The sequence below is a fragment of the Aulostomus chinensis genome, chromosome 18, assembly GCF_037954235.1.
Source record: "Aulostomus chinensis isolate RoL2024-O1b breed Wild chromosome 18, RoL_Achi_v1.0, whole genome shotgun sequence".
Lineage (NCBI taxonomy): Eukaryota > Metazoa > Chordata > Actinopteri > Syngnathiformes > Aulostomidae > Aulostomus > Aulostomus chinensis.
Genome location: NC_141337.1, coordinates 8,622,493 through 8,639,711, shown reverse-complemented (window position 1 = coordinate 8,639,711; position 17,219 = coordinate 8,622,493). Strand labels below are relative to the sequence as shown.

The 17,219-nt window shown below is 43.7% G+C and overlaps 4 protein-coding genes across 10 annotated transcripts in view; 2 read left to right on the top strand and 2 right to left on the bottom strand.

The window, feature by feature from the left end:
* The first annotated feature begins 513 nt into the window (after positions 1 to 513).
* gipc1 (GIPC PDZ domain containing family, member 1) lies at positions 514 to 4,884 on the top strand. Its single transcript, XM_086185964.1, has 7 exons — positions 514 to 780; positions 1,160 to 1,679; positions 1,767 to 1,952; positions 2,036 to 2,216; positions 3,189 to 3,301; positions 3,395 to 3,476; positions 3,591 to 4,884. The coding sequence occupies exons 2-7, from the start codon at positions 1,380 to 1,382 to the stop codon at positions 3,740 to 3,742; spliced, it is 1,014 nt and encodes a 337-aa protein (XP_086042090.1). The 5' UTR covers positions 514 to 780; positions 1,160 to 1,379; the 3' UTR covers positions 3,743 to 4,884.
* Positions 4,885 to 5,533: 649 nt separating this feature from the next.
* On the top strand, positions 5,534 to 17,039 carry LOC147244988 (E3 ubiquitin-protein ligase TRIM69-like). Of its 7 annotated transcripts, none has more exons than XM_086185960.1 (8): positions 5,932 to 6,598; positions 6,729 to 6,824; positions 7,524 to 7,754; positions 7,831 to 7,853; positions 7,935 to 8,053; positions 8,136 to 11,824; positions 15,129 to 15,236; positions 15,664 to 17,039. In XM_086185960.1, exons 1-6 carry the CDS (start codon positions 6,065 to 6,067, stop codon positions 8,696 to 8,698), a joined length of 1,566 nt encoding a protein of 521 aa, XP_086042086.1. In that variant the 5' UTR covers positions 5,932 to 6,064; the 3' UTR covers positions 8,699 to 11,824; positions 15,129 to 15,236; positions 15,664 to 17,039. The 7 variants fall into 7 exon arrangements, with proteins under 7 accessions (XP_086042087.1, XP_086042086.1, XP_086042084.1 ...); XM_086185958.1 differs by having other exon boundaries at positions 15,129 to 15,907; positions 15,991 to 17,039; XM_086185959.1 differs by adding an exon at positions 11,940 to 12,012 and having other exon boundaries at positions 15,129 to 17,039.
* LOC147244989 (uncharacterized) lies at positions 8,837 to 11,615 on the bottom strand. Its single transcript, XM_086185965.1, has 6 exons — positions 11,266 to 11,615; positions 11,120 to 11,174; positions 10,793 to 10,980; positions 10,539 to 10,700; positions 10,348 to 10,458; positions 8,837 to 8,986 (listed from the first exon to the last, which is right to left on the bottom strand). Exons 1-6 carry the CDS (start codon positions 11,407 to 11,409, stop codon positions 8,873 to 8,875), a joined length of 774 nt encoding a protein of 257 aa, XP_086042091.1. The 5' UTR covers positions 11,410 to 11,615; the 3' UTR covers positions 8,837 to 8,872.
* Positions 12,215 to 17,219, bottom strand: part of kcnt2b (potassium sodium-activated channel subfamily T member 2b) — a 41,950-nt gene continuing 36,945 nt past the window's right edge. Inside the window, exons 27-29 of the mRNA XM_086185955.1 lie at positions 15,942 to 16,287; positions 15,678 to 15,762; positions 12,215 to 15,240 (exon numbers count right to left, since the gene is read on the bottom strand). Of these exons, the coding sequence (XP_086042081.1) occupies positions 15,123 to 15,240; positions 15,678 to 15,762; positions 15,942 to 16,287 (549 nt within the window). The 3' untranslated portion in view covers positions 12,215 to 15,122. The remainder of the gene's footprint in view (positions 15,241 to 15,677; positions 15,763 to 15,941; positions 16,288 to 17,219) is intronic.

Below are 17,219 nucleotides of genomic sequence, written 5' to 3'. Positions count from 1 at the left end.
CTTTTACCGTCATGTTTTTTCTTGATTTGTAGTATACTCTCAGACTAAAAACACCCTACTATCATCGAAACCCAATCCTAGTACAGCAGTGGCCACCAGAGACTAACTTTTACATTGCTCTCTCCATAAAACCTTAAGGATGTAGTTTAGTGTCAACTTTTAATCTCGGCCAGCACATAACTCACACTGCATACAGCTAAGAAGAAGGTTATAAAAAGTAGGCCATTAGCAGCTTCACCAGTCCTCCGGCAGCAGAGTAAACCTAAATAAAAAAAAATCTACTGGAATAGGTAATTGAGGTGGTCAGATCATAAACCATCTTTACTTCTGACAATATGTTACAATGCTGTATTATTTACCCCTTTTGATTGCTGTTATACATTTCCCGTCAATTCCGTTTTAGTATGCCTCTGAATTGTTTTTTTTTCCTTCTTTTTCCTCTCTTTATTTTTGTTTTTGTTTGACATGTACTCCATGCGTGTAATGCGTAACTTAAAGATTTACGAGGCACCTTGAAGGCATCGTCGTTCCACTCCTGCTGGGCTGGTAGAAAGCTAGCATTACAACAGCATACCGACACACACACACACACACACATCCATCCCATCATCGCTTGCTTTACAGCTTACCAGGAGTAAATCAGTGTGTCAGCGGAGGGGCTGAATATATTAGAAGACAACACGCGTCAACATTTTTTCTTGACTACTCTTTATTGTAGCACCGTTAGCAGGCTAAGCTAGAAGGAAGCGCTAACGACTGTTGGCTAAAACTCCTGCTCCGGTAAGAATGACTGGTCTGCCATGTTTATTCTCCTCAGTTTAGAATTAGTTAGTTATTATTGAAGCTAGGAAACTCATTCCACCTCTTCAGAACCAGTAACCGTTGAATTTACAACTGTATTGAAGAAGCTTCCGTTTTAGGAGCTAAATGCTAAGTCGCTAGCTATCTGGGAGTTGACAGACGTTTGTGTTGCTTCAAGAAACATATGTCCATGAGCTAGCTGTTAAAATTAGCGTCAGTGTTATCTGATGTCCTGACAAAGGCAGGAAGAGCTTCACGTTGTCGATATGACAATTATTCTAAGGGTAATGTTACATTAGAAGTGTAACTGATAGTCAATGGCTGTTTAGGTTATACACATTCTCTGTCTGTGTTGCAGCTCAGGACCACCCACTCCAGAAATTGGACCTGACAGCTATGTGAGCTGCTCTGATGTGTAAATCCATAAAGTGCCTGGTTGAGACAGCTTTCAAGCTCGTCTGTGACGTGAACGTCCACCTAACCTGCAGCAGTTTTTGCTGTGAAGGTGTATGTTGACCTTAATTTTTGCATAACTTCAGAGCAGCCTCCACTCCCTTGGCTCTCCCTGTAGGACTACTATGCCTCTGGGTTTGGGAAGAAGGAAGAAGGCCTCCCCATTAGTTGAGAATGAAGAAGCGGAACCCATCCGTGCTGGTCTCAATGTGTCAGGTGTGGATGGCCTAGATGGAGGTGTTGTCGGGCTGGGAGAAGGTGCCACCTCTGAAGGCCTGCCTCCTCCACCCAGCAGCATGCGACCTCGTCTCATCTTCCACACGCAGCTCGCTCATGGCAGCCCAACAGGCCGCATCGAGGGCTTCAGTAACGTGCGAGAACTCTATGCCAAAATTGGTGAAGCCTTTGGGATACCTCCAGCCGAGGTGAGGCACTGTGCAGATTGTAAACAATTGCATCTGTTCACCTGCAGGATAGGCATTATGGTAAATGTTGTTTGTATCCCGCTGCAGGTTATGTTTTGCACACTGAACACTCACAAGGTGGACATGGACAAACTGCTGGGAGGGCAGATTGGACTAGAGGACTTTATTTTTGCCCACATTAAAGGCCAAAGGAAGGAAATAGAGGTGTTCAAAGGAGAAGATGCACTAGGTTTGACGATTACTGACAATGGTGCTGGATATGCTTTCATCAAGGTGTGTGATGCTGAAATGATGAGGATGTGATAGAGCAATGAGCTAGGTGATGTAATCACTCATTTAAGTTTTGCGTCTTTCAGAGAATTAGAGAGGGAAGCGTCATTCACCAAATCCAGGTCATCAATGTGGGTGATATGATCGAGTCCATCAATGGCCATCGGCTGATTGGCTGTCGACATTATGAGGTGGCCAAGATGCTGAAGGAGCTGCCCAAAGGGAAGGAGTTCACCATCAAGCTGGTGGAGCCCCTGAAAGCCTTCGGTAGGTGTGAGTGGAGGAGTGAGTCATGTCAGATGTAGATTCTATGAGGATATTGCTGAGACAATACTCCGCAACCTCTGCACTGCCAGTTTGCGTCCTCTTTCATCATTGATGAGTAATTTTATGCTGAAAACAAATATTACATGGTGAAAAACTACCAATTTTGGGAGGTTCTACTCTGAAGCTAGTAGCACTATTAGGGCAAATGTTGAGTGATCATAGTTGCGCTACTGGCAAGCGGTGGAGTGTTGGACTTTGTTCTTACCGTCTGCTCATTTAAAATGAATTAGCTTTAAGTGACATACTGTTTCAGGTGCTGGCTGCAGGAGTTGCGGGCCAGTGACGTCTATGATGTCAGAGGTGTGCTGGTGGTGGCAGAAAGTATACTTGCTGACATCTGCTTCTTTCTGCCTGTGGAGAACTGCAGTATTTAAAGAGACCGCGCACAACCGTAGCGGAAACTACACAGAGATGATTTTAAAGCAAAATACTGCTTACAAGAGATTTGTAAACTTCTTCAACTTGAATAATGACATCAGTTCTTGCGCTGAATGGACCTCTCCTCCCAGTTCTGTTCAAGATGGCAGACTAGTAGATTGTGTCTCTAATCACACTGTTCCATGTGATGAAGGACAAAAACGACTGGAAAGTAGAATCTTTACCCTCTCACATCCAAAGAAAACTCTCCAACTGTGCTGCTGACATCTTAAAATATGTGTGTAACTGGTCATGGCCAAGCTTCCGCTCCAGTATGAGGCGTTGGAACTCTGTATTAAAATCTCCTTTTCTGTTTTCAGTATCTGGATGAAATTGAATCCATCTGTTGTTATTCTGAAGAATGAAAACAAAACAAAAAAATCTCCTCAGTTCCATCCATCCATTCATGTTGATTCATTCTTGTCACTGAGAGGGCCCGATTTTAGGGCCGCGGTAGAGAATTCACAGGGTTTGCTGTTTCAATGTTGTGTGCAGATATGATCAGCCAGCGGTCTGGAGGGTCCAGGTCCGCATCGGGGGTTCAGCTAGGGACCGGCAGGGGAACTCTGCGGCTACGCTCTAAGGGTCCCGCTACAGTGGAGGAACTGGTGAGTCTTTCCCGCACCAGTGGACTAAGAACACTCTGTCCTGTTAAGAGAAAATAATTTATTGTAAAAACGCTTGTTTTTTTTCCCCCAAAGCCTTCTGCATTTGAGGAAAAGGCCATTGAGAAGGTGGATGACCTGCTTGAGAGCTACATGGGTATCAGAGACAGTGAGCTGGGTAAGTGTGTGTTTTTGGCTCTTCTGGCTTGATAAAAGGTTGGTATCGTCTGTGTGTGTCTGTGTCTGTGTCTCTTAATGTTTTTTCTCTCTCTCTCTCTCTCTCTCTCTCTAGCTGCCACCATGGTGGAGCTAGGAAAGGACAAAAAGAACCCAGATGAGTTCGCTGAGGCTTTAGATGAAACCCTGGGAGACTTTGCCTTCCCAGACGAATTTGTTTTTGACGTCTGGGGAGCAATCGGCGATGCCAAGGTCGGGCGGGTGTAATTGCTAACGGAGCAGAACAAACCTGTGTGTGTGTGCGTGTGCGTGCGTGTCTGTCAACCACAACACTCAGTATTACTAGGAAACACTACACTACTGTCATGAGTTTGTTTTATTCTAGTGTATACTGCTACTTTTTTTTTTCTCTTTTAAGTTTTAGTTTGGGGAGATTTTGCCTGGACTAACAGGAATTGTTGCTGGTCATTGGGAGAAGACTGTTACTACTTCCCAAGTGCTTTTAATTGTCTTCCCAGAAACTCCATGGCGTTCCCTTTTGACATCGTCACACCTACCTGCATGTCATTATTGTCGTTGCCGGCAGTGAAACGAGTACAGCACATCTCCTATATGGGTGACATGGCAGATAAATATGAAACTTTTGCACTGTGTTGCACGGCGCTGTTAAAGCAAGTGAAAGAGATCGCATCGCACCATGTTAAGAAAAACAGAACTGCACAGAACAGTTCGGCTTCTGAAATACTGTGTTGTCCACTCAGTGTTACTGTTTCAGATGAGTTTTACAGGCATGTGCTGTTATATTTTTATCCTCATGATGAATTCTGCTGGTTTTATGTTTTATCTTTTAAAGGTTGAAAAAAAATGGGGTTCATAGTAAAGTGTAGCCCGCTGACTTAAAGCTCAGTGGTTAACATACTCCATGCTGTAATGACGTTAACATTTCAGTTCCATACGTTTAACAGTGTTAAAGAGAATCAGTGTTAATTGACCTTTTTATCGGAGGTCATTGTAATGGGAGCAGATTTCCATGTCTGTGGGCTGTACCGACTTTATTTGTATCTTCTTTTTTGTTTTTGTAGATGGTGTTTTTATATGAAGTGATGTGACTGTCATGGCAAAGGTTTGTGAAAAAAAGATGAAGGAGCATTAGAGTGGCGCAAAAGAAAAGGAAGTTGTGTAAAAACAAATCTGTGAAAAACATCCATTTTTCATGCATTTTCTACATTCTTGTTTGGAGTATGAATTCTGGTGCATGGTGCTTAAAAATCATGTCAACTGTGGAAGCAGGATGATACCAAACGATCCCCATCACGTGTCACTGTTGTGTTCAGAGAGAATATCCAACATGCACCAACTACTCAGCTTAGACAAATGTCTTTAGGTGTTAACCCTCTCCATATATATATATATATATATATATATATATATATATATATATAAATAAATAAATATTTGTAGTAAGTTGAGTTTTTGGTTCATGAAGATCAAAAGTTTAAAAAAAGACAATGTAATGAACACTGACAAGAACACGTATTTTGATGGCTTTGTATTACACTGTTGTCCAATTATAATGCAATAATAACACCAAAATGGCAGTCTTCCCTCGTTTTTTTTTTCTCCCTTTCTTGGCACATTCAGATATACGGTTTTCACAATGTTCACGTTAAATTACAACATTCCAGAGCTGCAATGATTAATCAGAAAATTTAAACTGTTTTGACGAATCCATTTTTTTTTCTAAAGCAAAAATATCAAACATTCGCTGGTTCAAATATTTTTGATGCTGATATTGTCTCATTGTTTTAGGAAATAAAACATGAGCAATGTGGCAACAATGACTGGGTGAAAGCAAATATAAAAACCTGGTAAGTTCAATAAAAGTACATCACTTTTACTGCAATGCAGCTTTTAAAAACAGGGAAAGACACCTTGCTATATAACAATATCTAAATGTAGAAAGATCTCTCATCTAATATGTCCAACCCCTTTGGTAAAGCAGCAAAAATCCAATATTGTGAATCATATCAAATTAGGAGTGTTTTCCTTTAGTGACAGAGACTCCCCCCCCCCCCCCAACCGCGTGTTTGTTCTCAGTCCTCTTCAAATACACGTGACATTTGATTTGATGGTGAATTCCCTCTGCCGGGTGTTGGAGGTAATGTTACGCCTGGATAAACCTGATAGTGCCGGTCACCTGCAGTTCACATCCAGGAAGGTGTCAAACTGAGGAGGTCTGTTCTGCTTCGTTTGATGGTGTTTTCACACACAGACACACACACACACACACACACACAAAAACCTCTTAAACTGCTGGAATGTTTTCTGTAACAGTTCAGACTTTTCCAAGAAAAAGCCAAACGTGACTTTTCCCCGAGTCCTGGAATGGCTGGCAACAGAGGGGTGGCAACATGTCCTTTATTTACTATTAGTGAAGTAAACCTGTTCTTCAAGTCCTGGTTGATCTATAACCCTAGTTACGCCTAACCATGCCCAGATGTCTCTGCTGCTTCCCTCCTCACAGAGCTGTGAGGAGTTTTCTCTCGATTAGGAGCTATAAAAACAGCCTCCTGCCGACAGGAACTCAACATGGCGCTGCGTCCACGTGCGTCCTCTCAACCCGGGAAGCTTTCTTTCCTCCAGAGTCCAAAGGTAACCTCATCCCTTCGACCGCGGGCTGTCTCCTCACGCTCTGGTTCCATGCTGGAAGAGGAGCTGTCCTGTCCTGTCTGCTGTGAGATCTTCAAGGATCCAGTGGTGCTCAAGTGCAGCCACAGCTTCTGCAGGGCTTGTCTGCAGCAGTTCTGGAACAAGAAGAAGGCTCGGCGTGAGTGTCCAGTCTGCAGGAGGAAGTGTTCCTTGACGGAACCCACGGTCAGCTTGGCTTTGAAGAACGTGGCAGACACTTTCCTGAGAGAGCAGGAGCTGAAGACCACCACAGCTGGAACAGGGGTCGGTGGGATCGGGGATCCAGTGGTGGAGGAGAAGTGCAGCACACATGGGGAAGTTCTAAAGCTCTTCTGTTTCGATGATTTAGAAGTTCTCTGCTGTGTGTGTCACACCTCCAAGAAGCACCAGGGCCACCGAGTGTGTCCCTTAGAAGAAGGAGCTCAGGACCTCAAGGTAATCTGCTTTTCCTTTATGTTGTTTATTATGAATAGAAAAAAAATGCCACTAAAGAGACTAAAAACCAGAATCACATTAAAATGCTCTGGGGAAGACCGTTGACGTGTTCTCTTCCCTCACCCCTCAGGCCGAGCTGAAGAACGAGCTGATCCCTCTGAAGAAAAACTTGCGTCGCCTGTATGAAGCCAAGCAGGAGTGTGATGACACAACTGTGCACATCAAGGTATCAACAAACACAGATGTCTATGAAACGCTAAAGGAACCTGCATGACCCGTGACGTGACTGTTAGTGTGTAAACGTGTTGACCAAAGGCCACCGTGTTTGCTTTTTAGCAGTCGGGAAAACAGTCTTTGAAGTCGACAGTACGCTCCCACTACTTCAGTCGGTACCCTTGTGAGAATTTCTCATTTTTGATACAATAACCACATCAACAATAAAAGAGAAACCAATCTCTTAATGCTTTCAGGCCAAAGCATCTAAAAATTTCACATTTTGCACATTTGGAGCCACATTTAGGGGAGGGTTGACAAAGTTGTAGTTCGTCCATCTGCCTTGTTAGCATCCGATTTCTCACATTTAGACAGACGCTGCCGTGCCACCACCTGGATGGGAAAAAAGAAGAATATTGGCCTCGTCATTAACTTTCTGACAGTGTCCAAAAACTCAAATTTTTGAACTCCTTGAGAGTGGAATTCGGGATTGACAGAATTTTGTGTCGTTCCTGTAGTAAGCGTTTTCGAGTGGAAACTTCAAGCTTCTATACCTGGGCTATTATGGGAATATTTACTTTTTAAAACATGATCATTGATACCTGAATCATGGCAGTTCTAAAGGAGGTGGTGATGAGGATCTTTGGACATCTGAAAAGAGTTGTGCAAATGTTTATTTACTCCATTTGTCCTGTAATTCCACGTGTGCTAGAACCAAACTCAGGCCACCGAGAAGCAGATCAAAGAAGAGTTTGAGCTTCTGCGGGAGTTCCTGCGGAAGGAGGAGACGGCCAGGCTGGCCGCCCTGCAGTTGGAGGACGAGGAGAAGAAAGAGCTGGTGAAAAAGAAGTCTGACAGCATCACCAGAGACATCCTCACGTTCTCCCACGCCGTCATCGCCATTGAGAACGAGATTGCGTCCGATGATGCTCTCTTCCTTCAGGTGAATGCGTTTTTATATTTGTCTTTCTGGTTTCATTTTATCTTTGCATTACTGTAATCCCGTCTTTTCATTTCAGAATTACACCAACACGAAGAAAAGGTAAGTGCGTGCCATATCTCTCTGTACCGGATTCAGCTGCTGGTTAAGTGATTGAGTTAAGTGGGACTTCTCTCCTCACAGAGCCCAAATCCCCCAGAAGGATCCAGAGAAAGTGGCAGGTGCTCTTATCGATGTCGCCAAGCACGTCAGTTCCCTCAAGTATCATGTTTGGGAGAAGATGGTGGAGATGGTCCAGTATAGTAAGAGACCTCTAGATTATACTTTGTCATGGAGCAGGGATAGGAAGCCAAAACAGTGAACAATTTTCTCTTTTCACTGCAGCACCCATCACCCTGGACCCCAACACTGCATACTCCTGGTTGTCCCTCTCCAGAGACCTGACCAGCGTCGCCAACGGTGGATCCACAAAGCAGCTCCCGGACAATCCCGAACGTTTCGGCCACTTCGTCTTCGTGCTCGGCTCAGAGGGCTTCACCTCAGGCCGCCACGCCTGGGAGGTGGAGGTGGGCGACAAGGTGGACTGGATGCTCGGCGTGGTCAAGGGGTCTATCGACAGGAAAGGCCGTATATCCGGCTGTCCCGAAGGCGGCTTCTGGATGATATCGCACTATGAGGGTGAGTACTCGGCTATGACGAGGCCCAGCACCCGCTTGCATCTGGAGGGAGAGTTGACCAGAGTCAGGGTGCAGCTGGACTACGACGCTGGGGAAGTGACCTTTTCTAATCCTATCAACATGACGCCCATCTACGCCTTCACTGATGATGTCTTTGATGATAAGATGTACCCCTTCTTCTGCCCTGGGGCAAACATCAAGGGGAGTAACCCCAACCCACTAAAGATCTGCCCCGCCAATGTGGCAGTGTGGAACAGTGCTACATGGTGATTGGAGGGCATTCTTGTGTTGCAAATTTTAAAAAAAGAAGCGTGAATCCAGCAATTTAAGCATTTGATGAGAGTGTACGTGTGTAAAAAAAAATGGCATGAGACATGCAGGGTAACCAGAGCAAGTGATTTATTTCTCTGGGGGTCAGGTGAAACACACAGTGGCTGTTTGAAGCTACCAGGCGATGGTCTGACCCTTATAATCCAGGAAGGCTCCGTTCTGCTCCTCAGTCAGGGACGCCATCACTTTGAGCATCCCCTGCACGCTCACCGGAGCATCAATCTCCCCCTGGTGGTTAAACACATGCACATTTAATATCCTCACTCACTCACTCACTCGCTCACTCACTCACATAATCTAATGCTTCATACACACTCCAGTTTTCAGTCCTCTCCTGGATCCGTATCTGATAAACAACGTCAGCATGAACATGGTGTGTCATTGACAGCGCTGCAGCAATAATGGAGGGTCAGCAAGCTGCCAGACGACTAAATCATTTGAAATTATGACGGCCATAAAAGGAGACGGCCATGCAGAATCTCAGGGAATCACAATCTTTAAATCTTTCATGACGAGCGTTTTTTTTTTTTTTTTGAATTCATTCAGCTCCACGATGATGCACCGGATAGTACTTCATGAGGTATTTCAAAACAGGAGTTAATAAGACGTGGGAGATTAAGTACAAATATTTTTTTCCAGGCATCTCATGGATATTTATTCTAATGACATCTTCTTTTTACTTTTACTTCCTATTTTATGGCAAATATCAGAACCTGTAATTTCTAAACAGACTTCATGAATTTAAGTTATTGATTGTTTTCATTTTGCCTCATTTCACACCCTCTAAAGAAGAACGGACAAAGTGCTGACATAATACTCAGCGTGTCTGTTTGTAATTATCGATATATATATATATATATATATATATATATATTCTGGTGTTTATCTTGGTATGGAAAATCACATGTATAATTATCTCACGGATGTTTATCAAACTGGGTCATGAGAAACAAACATTTCTGTCATTTCTATTCCAGAAATGGTTTTTATGACCATTTCTGTCTGTCTATTTGCTTTCGCTAATAATGTAGACATCAAAATTATGTATCACGATTCTACAAACTTCCATATGGTAACAAAAGACAATATGGAGGATTCACTGATATGTTGCCCAACCTCCAAATTACCTTCAAAGGACTACTTCTCACTTTTACCCTTTGTGTACATTTCAGCACCTGTATTTTTTAGTTTTACTCAAGTAGAGAAGTTGACTCAGCACTTCTGCTTTTACCAGAACGGTCCTTTGTACACGTGGATGTGTGTGATTTCTTGTTTTGGTAGTAGTTATTTCTATTTCTATTTGCAGCCGTGTGAACACTCAGACATCCAGTCTGAGGTAAAAATGGGATTTGCATCTCAAAGTGGTGCTGAAATGGATCGGATTATTCTGGTTTGTGTTGACAGGACTTGATTTGGCTTTGCTGTTTCAACAGTCTGATATCTTTCTGATATCTGAACTCAGACAGGGCGATGTTAATATTTCACTCCTCCATTGAACAAAATAAACATTTGAAGCAGGTCTCTCCACATTGTTCCATTTTATCTTTCATGACCGTACCAGGAAGTTCTGTTGAAAATAGCTGACTCACCTCTTCCCCGCCCATGTCCGTGCGCACCCAGCCAGGATGTAGCACTGAGAACAGGATCCCATCCTTCTTCAGCTCCTCTGCGGCACAAGCTGTCAGCATGTTCAAGCCCGCCTGAGTCGAGACGGGAGAGGGATGCAAAAGCTGATGGGCCTGTGAGAAGTAGGTGACCGTGCAAGCAGGTAGTTTCTTACCTTGCTGATGCGGTAGGAGATCGCCGAGAAGGCTGAGTAGGAATATTTCACAGATTCTACAGAGCCCAACACTGAGGAGATGCTAATGACAGCTGCTTTACTGCAGGACATTCCTGGTATCACACTGGCCTTCACTGCTGCACCAAGGAGAGGCAAGAACTCCTGCGGGGGCAGCCGGCAAACACTTTAAAGGACAAGCCCTCATTTTGAATAATTGCAGAATTAAAGCTCAGTAGCACTTCCTCCTATCTTACTTTAATCATGAACATCGGGCCCATGAGATTAGTTTTGAAGGAATGCTGCATGTCTTCTGGACTGGCTTCCAAGAGGGACGATTTTGCAAGGACCCCAGCATTGTTCACCAGCAGGTTAAGACCCCGCGGGCCCAGTTGGGATCCAACAAGCTGAGCAGATTTTTTTATACTACAAAGGTCAGAGACATCTGACAGATAAGAGACAGAAAATGTAGCGTCAGTCAATAGCAGATAAATCCGAGCCATGGAAGCCAGTGCACTGGAGGGCATTGGAGCATGACAGGAGGTTACATAGAATATAATAGGAAGAAACATAAGAGCTCGTGCCCAGAGAGATGACGGAGATGACATCAGGGTGCTTCTTTGCCAGTGTCTGCAATGCCTGTAAATACACCGAGAAAATGATTTCTGGTGAAACAAAGAGCTACCCACTGTTTACTGAGGCCTCACGGTCTCATTCAGAGGAAACTCACCTCGGCGCTGGGTCCATTTGGTTCTCTGCAACATGCAAACAGTTTTCTCACTTGGCTCGGGGCCTCCACCATTTGCTTGACCATCTCCAGCCCTAGGCCCCTGTTGGCTCCTGTGATGAGTATGCTGACTGTTTGAGCAGCCATTTCCCCTCTCTCTCTCTCTCTCTCTCTCTCTCTCTCTCTCTCTCTCTCTCTCTCTCTCTCTCTCTCTGTCTCTGTCTCTGTCTCTCTCTCTCACACACACAAACACACACGCACACAAAACTCCAACTGAGAATTACAGTTAATGCTTAGCTTTTAGCCTCTCTGGCCACACCCACATTCTCATGTTGCAGCGCTGATACACCCACACTTTGGCAGATCACCCAGACGAGTTTAGAACTGAACTTTTTCTTCTCGTGATATCAGACAAACATCAGAACAGCAAGAAGAGAAGAAAATCCACTTGAGATTGCGAGTAAACAGGCTCTGCTGAGGGGAATTTTGGGGATTTAAGGCTCTGAGATCAACAGTGCAAAGCAACGCAAAGAACAAATGACTTCTGGTGCCAGGAATAAAGGTAAAATCCTGTGAGCGTGTGTGCGTACTCAAACAGCACATGCCATTATAATAGACTTTGCTCCTTTACGCACAAACTAACCTCTGTAACACATGTTGGCTTGGGTCCCTGACAGCAGATGAACTGGAGCCATTCAGTGTGATTCACACGTTGTGTTGACATATGGAAGCCATATAAACCTCAGAAATGTGAGTTCAGGAAACCACACAAAAGACTGTTAAACAACTCTGATGAATCTAAAAATGAAAACAATGTGACTGCGTAGATGCTAAGTGGTTTTACATCTAACAATGTGAACATGAAAGTGAAATCTGAGTGTTTACAGTTGCACAAATCCACATTAAAACCCACCCACCCACACACAAACACACACACACACACACACACACATAAAAAGCAATGAGGATCTATTAACTGACTTTAATATTTACACATTTTTCATCTGTCATAATGGCACTGAAGCTACAGTAGAGGTGTTAGCATGGGTGCCTGTTAGCAACCATGCCATTTCTGTGTAAAATGATAAGAGAGTCAAGATATAAGAAACTTGCAAAGCTTGTAAATCCTGGGTAAAAAAACAAAACAGCATTAATGTCCACCTGCACAAGTAATTTACTGTGATATATGTGTAAAAGCTTAAAATCATGTTTCCTTATGAACTAAAATTATGAAGTACAATAAAAGACAACAAGTCTGGTGGCAGGGGGATGTCGTCTCTGCTTTTTGCAAAGGATGTGGTCCTCTTAGGGCCATCAAGTCATCACCGCCCACTCCAGGTCGGGGGGGGGGGGCTGCCTCAGGTGGAGGAGTTTAAGTATCTCGGGATGTTGTTCACAAGTGAGGGTAGGATGGAACGGGAGATTGTCAGGCCAATTGGGGCAGCATCTGCAGTGATGCAGGTGCTAAACGGTAGATTGCCGTGAAGAGGGAGCTCAGCCAAAAGGCGAGGCTCTTGATTTACCGGTCAGTCTATGTTCCAAGCCCCACCTATGGACCTGAGCTTTGGGTAATGACTGAAAGAACGAGATCGAGAATACAAGCAGCTGAAATGAGTATCCTCTGCAGGGTGGCTGGGCTCTCCCTTAGAGAAGCTTGGTCATTTGGGAGGGACTCAGAGTAGAGCCGCTGCTCCTCCATGTTGAGAGGAGTCAGTTGAGGTGGTTTGGGCATCTGGTGAAGATGCCTCCTGGACACCTCCCTCGAGAGGTTTTCCAGGAATATCCAACTGGGAGGAGGCCTCTGAACTCCCCTGCAAGAGCTGGTGGAAGTGGGTGGGGAGAGGACGGTCTGGGTTTCCTTGCTGAGGCTGCTGCCCCCATGACCCGGACCCGGATAAGCAGAGGACGACGAAGACCATGACAAATCCATCCATCCATCCATCCATTTTCTACCACTTATCCTGTTAAAGGGGGGCTGGAGCCTATGCAGCACTGTGCCGCCCATAGACGATGACAAATAAAAGACAATTTCTCACTTGTTTTTACTTTAAATCAAATTATTCTTTAAAATTGAATCCTTATTTTTGCAAACCAATTACTTGTGCAAGTGGATGTATATTGCTGTGTGCAATAAATCCAGCCAATACTTGTTAAGCTTATAAACACAGCCTCGGGGACATATGATACATTATAAGCTTTACAAAGACAGTATTCATTGCAGGGCTGTTGGATGGAATTATATTACGGCATACTCCAATTATTTTGTTCATCCCCTTCATCTCTAATGTGAATGCCAGTAAACGCAAGCTGGTGTGGGAGAGCTAACACTGATTGACAGAAGGGTTAGCGAAGGCGGGACTTTAAAGGTACACACCAATTTTTGGGGAATTGTGCTTATTTGTCATCTTCCCCAGAGCCTGAAAAGAAGATAGCCACCCTTTTCTCCTCTGTGTGTGCACAAGGGAGCTGAGATCACATGCTAGTTAGCTTAGCACAAAGAACGGTTGTGGATGGTAACATAAACATAACTCTGTGAAAACTCAACACATATGGCATCTCCGAAACTGTCTTCCTTTTTATTAATATATCTAAGCTTCTGAACAATTCATTGTGATTTTTTTTTAAATAGAAGAAATTATAATTGGGCTCAGTCATTATACACAGCACTGTAAAACTTGACAAGAATAGCGACTGCATCTACTATTCATTGCTGACTTTGTTTGAGAGGATTCGGTTAATAACTTCTGAACAAACCAAGATCCCAAACCTTGTTTATTAGAACCAGAATAAAGAGGAGATGAATTACAGGTTTTGGAAGCTGTATGCTAACCTGCCCATCCAATGCCATTCATAATGCTAGGCTAATTAGCTGTCACCTGGTCTCAACTTGCTACTGCACACGCACAGGAGAAGAGAATCTATCATTTCTTCTGGCTCTGGGAAGGATGGCAAATACGTGTAGTTCTCAGAAAGTAGACTTGCTCCTTAACAACAAACTGAAAAACAGACAACCAAAGTAAGCTTAAAACGGGAGTCCTGAGGACAAGAACGGACTTAAGTGTGAACACAGTGATACGACAGGTGGGGATGTATTTACTGTCTGTTTATACCCACTACTGAAACTCTTTGGATTCCTCCGCTGCTGGTGAGTGTAAAACAAGTGTGTGCATTTGAGGGTGTGAGCAACAGGTGAAAAGTTTCAAAAAAGGCTTTATGAAGGAGACACACAAGAAGAAGAAGAACAACAGCAAAAAAAAACAACAACAACAAAAAAACCCAAAACCTTACAAGGTGTGTGCACTGCAGTGTCAAATAGGTTCAACAACATTAAGTGTGACGAAACACACCAGTGACACAGAGGACACAAAAATACATCCTTTAACTTGGATTTGGCAGCAGATTCCTTTGGCTGTCCAGATAAAATTGGCAGTGTCTTGCTTTTGATCCGTAAGCGTATAAACACCTTCATTCACGCGCGTACACATACATACAGTTACATACATACATGATGCAGTACAGAACATGCACGGACACAGATATAAATACGTAGAGTTTCTCAGTAAATGCACTTCTGTGTCCCCAGCTCACTTCTTTGAAAATGGAAAGGTGCATAAATAAAACATTCCCATCTTTATAGAAAAGGTCCATGCATGTCCGCCGCTGCTCAGTTCACTGAGACACTGAATGCCGAGAAAATATGTGTATATATACATACACACATATATATGTATGTTTGTATATATATATATATTTACATACATCTATCCATCTCAGCAACTCTTGAGTTCTGCTTCTCTCTCGAGTGTTTGTTTCTCTTTACTCTGTCAATGTGTTGACAGCACATTTGTCTTTTCTCTGTCTCACAGATGGGTGCTGTCCTGGGTATCGAACCTGTGGCTCTCTGTGAGCCCGGCGCTGCACTTTCTGCTGCTCCCTTGGTTAGGTACCAGAGAGAGGGGATCTGGTCTGATCAGGTACCTGCAGTTAGGAAACAGACCAGTAAGAAAATCCCGTAACATCATGGTGGCGATGTTGTTATCTGTCTATTAGCAGGACGACGCAAAAACTATCAGGTTGAATTTCACAAAATCTTGGTGGGGGAGTGCGGCTGGAGTCAAGAAAAATCTTGACTGGCCTTATTGGACATCTGCACTCTCCAAATGCCAAGAGGGTGATCTTGTCGTTCTTTCAGCAAGTTGAAACAAAAACAATCAATCAATTCTGACATTTTCATTAATTATTCAGGAAATATTGCATGCAAACAATCAGAATATTTCCATGTTTGCAGAAATATATCCAGACATACGATGGCTGCAGTGGCTGATGTGCATTTAATAAGAGAAAGGTCAATCGCCCTTGGCAGACGTTTGAGGTTTTTAATTTTTTTTTCAATGATTCCAGCATTGTGTGCTTACACGACATCGTGGAGCTCCAGTCTGGTGTCTGGTGATGGGTTGATAAGGATGTAAGACAGTCTGTTCCCTTGGTCTGTCATCCCATCTGATACAGGAGGAAAGAGGTGTGTGAGACAGGAACTAAAATAGACACAGGATGTACAGCAGGCTGTGCTACATCCGTATATGCAGCTCAAAATTTATCTTACAGGAAGTCATAGGAGATCAATTTGGATGCATGAAGACAGCAGGTATGTTCATACGCAAAAAAACCTCCAGACTTACTGAATCCAGTTGGAGAAAGGCCCAAATGTTTCATCCTTGTTCTCACAAGGGCGTTGAGTTCCTGCCTCTCCGAGCGCCTGAACAGGGTCAGTCTCTGCTGGCTGATCCTCTCGGCTGCGCTGCCTGCTCCACCCTTGGCCCCGCTGGAGCTCCGACCTCCCTTCCTGCTCAGCCGGCGTGCCCACTGCATGCTCTTCCTCCTGAGCAGTGGGTGGTCTGAAGAATGTGAGGAGGTTGAGACTGGCTCTGAGGAGGTGGAGTTACGGTGAGCGCCGCTACGGGACAACAGGGGTTCTCTGGGTTCTCTGGTGTCCTCGTAGTCTTCCACCGTGATTGATACCTGGGACTGACACATGAATGATGAAATGACTTCTTTAGCAGAACTGTCTCGAAGAATGAGGAAGATTTTCTCATCATGCTGGAGATAAATCATGAAGATAACTTTGCAGATAACCCCAGACATTCTTCAGGATTTCATGAGCTCCCAATATAACCAATTGTTGTAGCTACAATTTCCAATAATCACTGCACCTCGTCGAAAATAGATTTCTCTCCGAAGACGAATTTCTACAAATTTAATTTGAACCTGAAAAGATGCCGCTATTAAATAAAACAACCTCGTGGAGCTGTAGTTTTGCATCTTAATCTCAGAGAAGACTTGGAATTTGAAAACAAATATTTTTAATAGTACCGAGTTGAATGGCCCTCTTTTCTTTTCCTAATTCCAGGATTTAAAAAAAAAAATCATTAGGATATTTGCCTCCCATTGTGAGGCGTTAAGGACATTGTGGCCTCTAGGGGTCACTAGCAGAACTTTACATGTGGAGCCTTGTTCATTGAACACTCAGTACGCTCAAGTCATGTTGTACCCCCTGATTGCACGGCAGCCTTCACCATCACCAGTGTTAATGTGTGAACAAGGCAACATTATGAAGCGTTTAGAGTGCTGGAGCTATAATAATTTACCACAACAGGATTGTACTGCTCTGTTTTTATTGAATATGTTTGAGAGAGGTGCCAATTTATTGTAACGGTCATTCTGGAGGCTGTAATTTGTGTTGCTGTTGACCTGGACTGAATTATACTGAGAGGTTTGCACATTTCATTTATATTCATTATGGTTTCTAAAAAAACTCACTCTATTTTTCTGGTAGCTCACCTGTTCAAAAGGTTTGTTTAAACAGTGGCATCGTCCCAAGTTCAGAGTTTAAATAACCAAGTTAAACACACATTTTTGAGTGGAGGGACTTGAACATCTGTCTGTTGATATAAACAAGT

Bases quoted from the DNA above. Each gene is read 5' to 3' on its own strand.
- LOC147244989 (XM_086185965.1), bottom strand. From the start codon at position 11,409: ATGGCTGCTCAAACAGTCAGCATACTCATCACAGGAGCCAACAGGGGC. The intron at 10,701-10,792 runs GTAAGATAGGAG...CTGCCCCCGCAG, and splicing joins GCCCGATGTTCATGATTAAA to GAGTTCTTGCCTCTCCTTGG. The intron at 10,459-10,538 runs GTAAGAAACTAC...GTCTCGACTCAG, and splicing joins TCTCCTACCGCATCAGCAAG to GCGGGCTTGAACATGCTGAC.
- gipc1 (XM_086185964.1), top strand. From the start codon at position 1,380: ATGCCTCTGGGTTTGGGAAGAAGGAAGAAGGCCTCCCCATTAGTTGAG. The intron at 1,953-2,035 runs GTGTGTGATGCT...TGCGTCTTTCAG, and splicing joins CTGGATATGCTTTCATCAAG to AGAATTAGAGAGGGAAGCGT. The intron at 3,302-3,394 runs GTGAGTCTTTCC...TTTCCCCCAAAG, and splicing joins CCGCTACAGTGGAGGAACTG to CCTTCTGCATTTGAGGAAAA.
- LOC147244988 (XM_086185960.1), top strand. From the start codon at position 6,065: ATGGCGCTGCGTCCACGTGCGTCCTCTCAACCCGGGAAGCTTTCTTTC. The intron at 7,755-7,830 runs GTGAATGCGTTT...TTTTCATTTCAG, and splicing joins ATGATGCTCTCTTCCTTCAG to AATTACACCAACACGAAGAA. The intron at 8,054-8,135 runs GTAAGAGACCTC...TTTTCACTGCAG, and splicing joins GGTGGAGATGGTCCAGTATA to CACCCATCACCCTGGACCCC.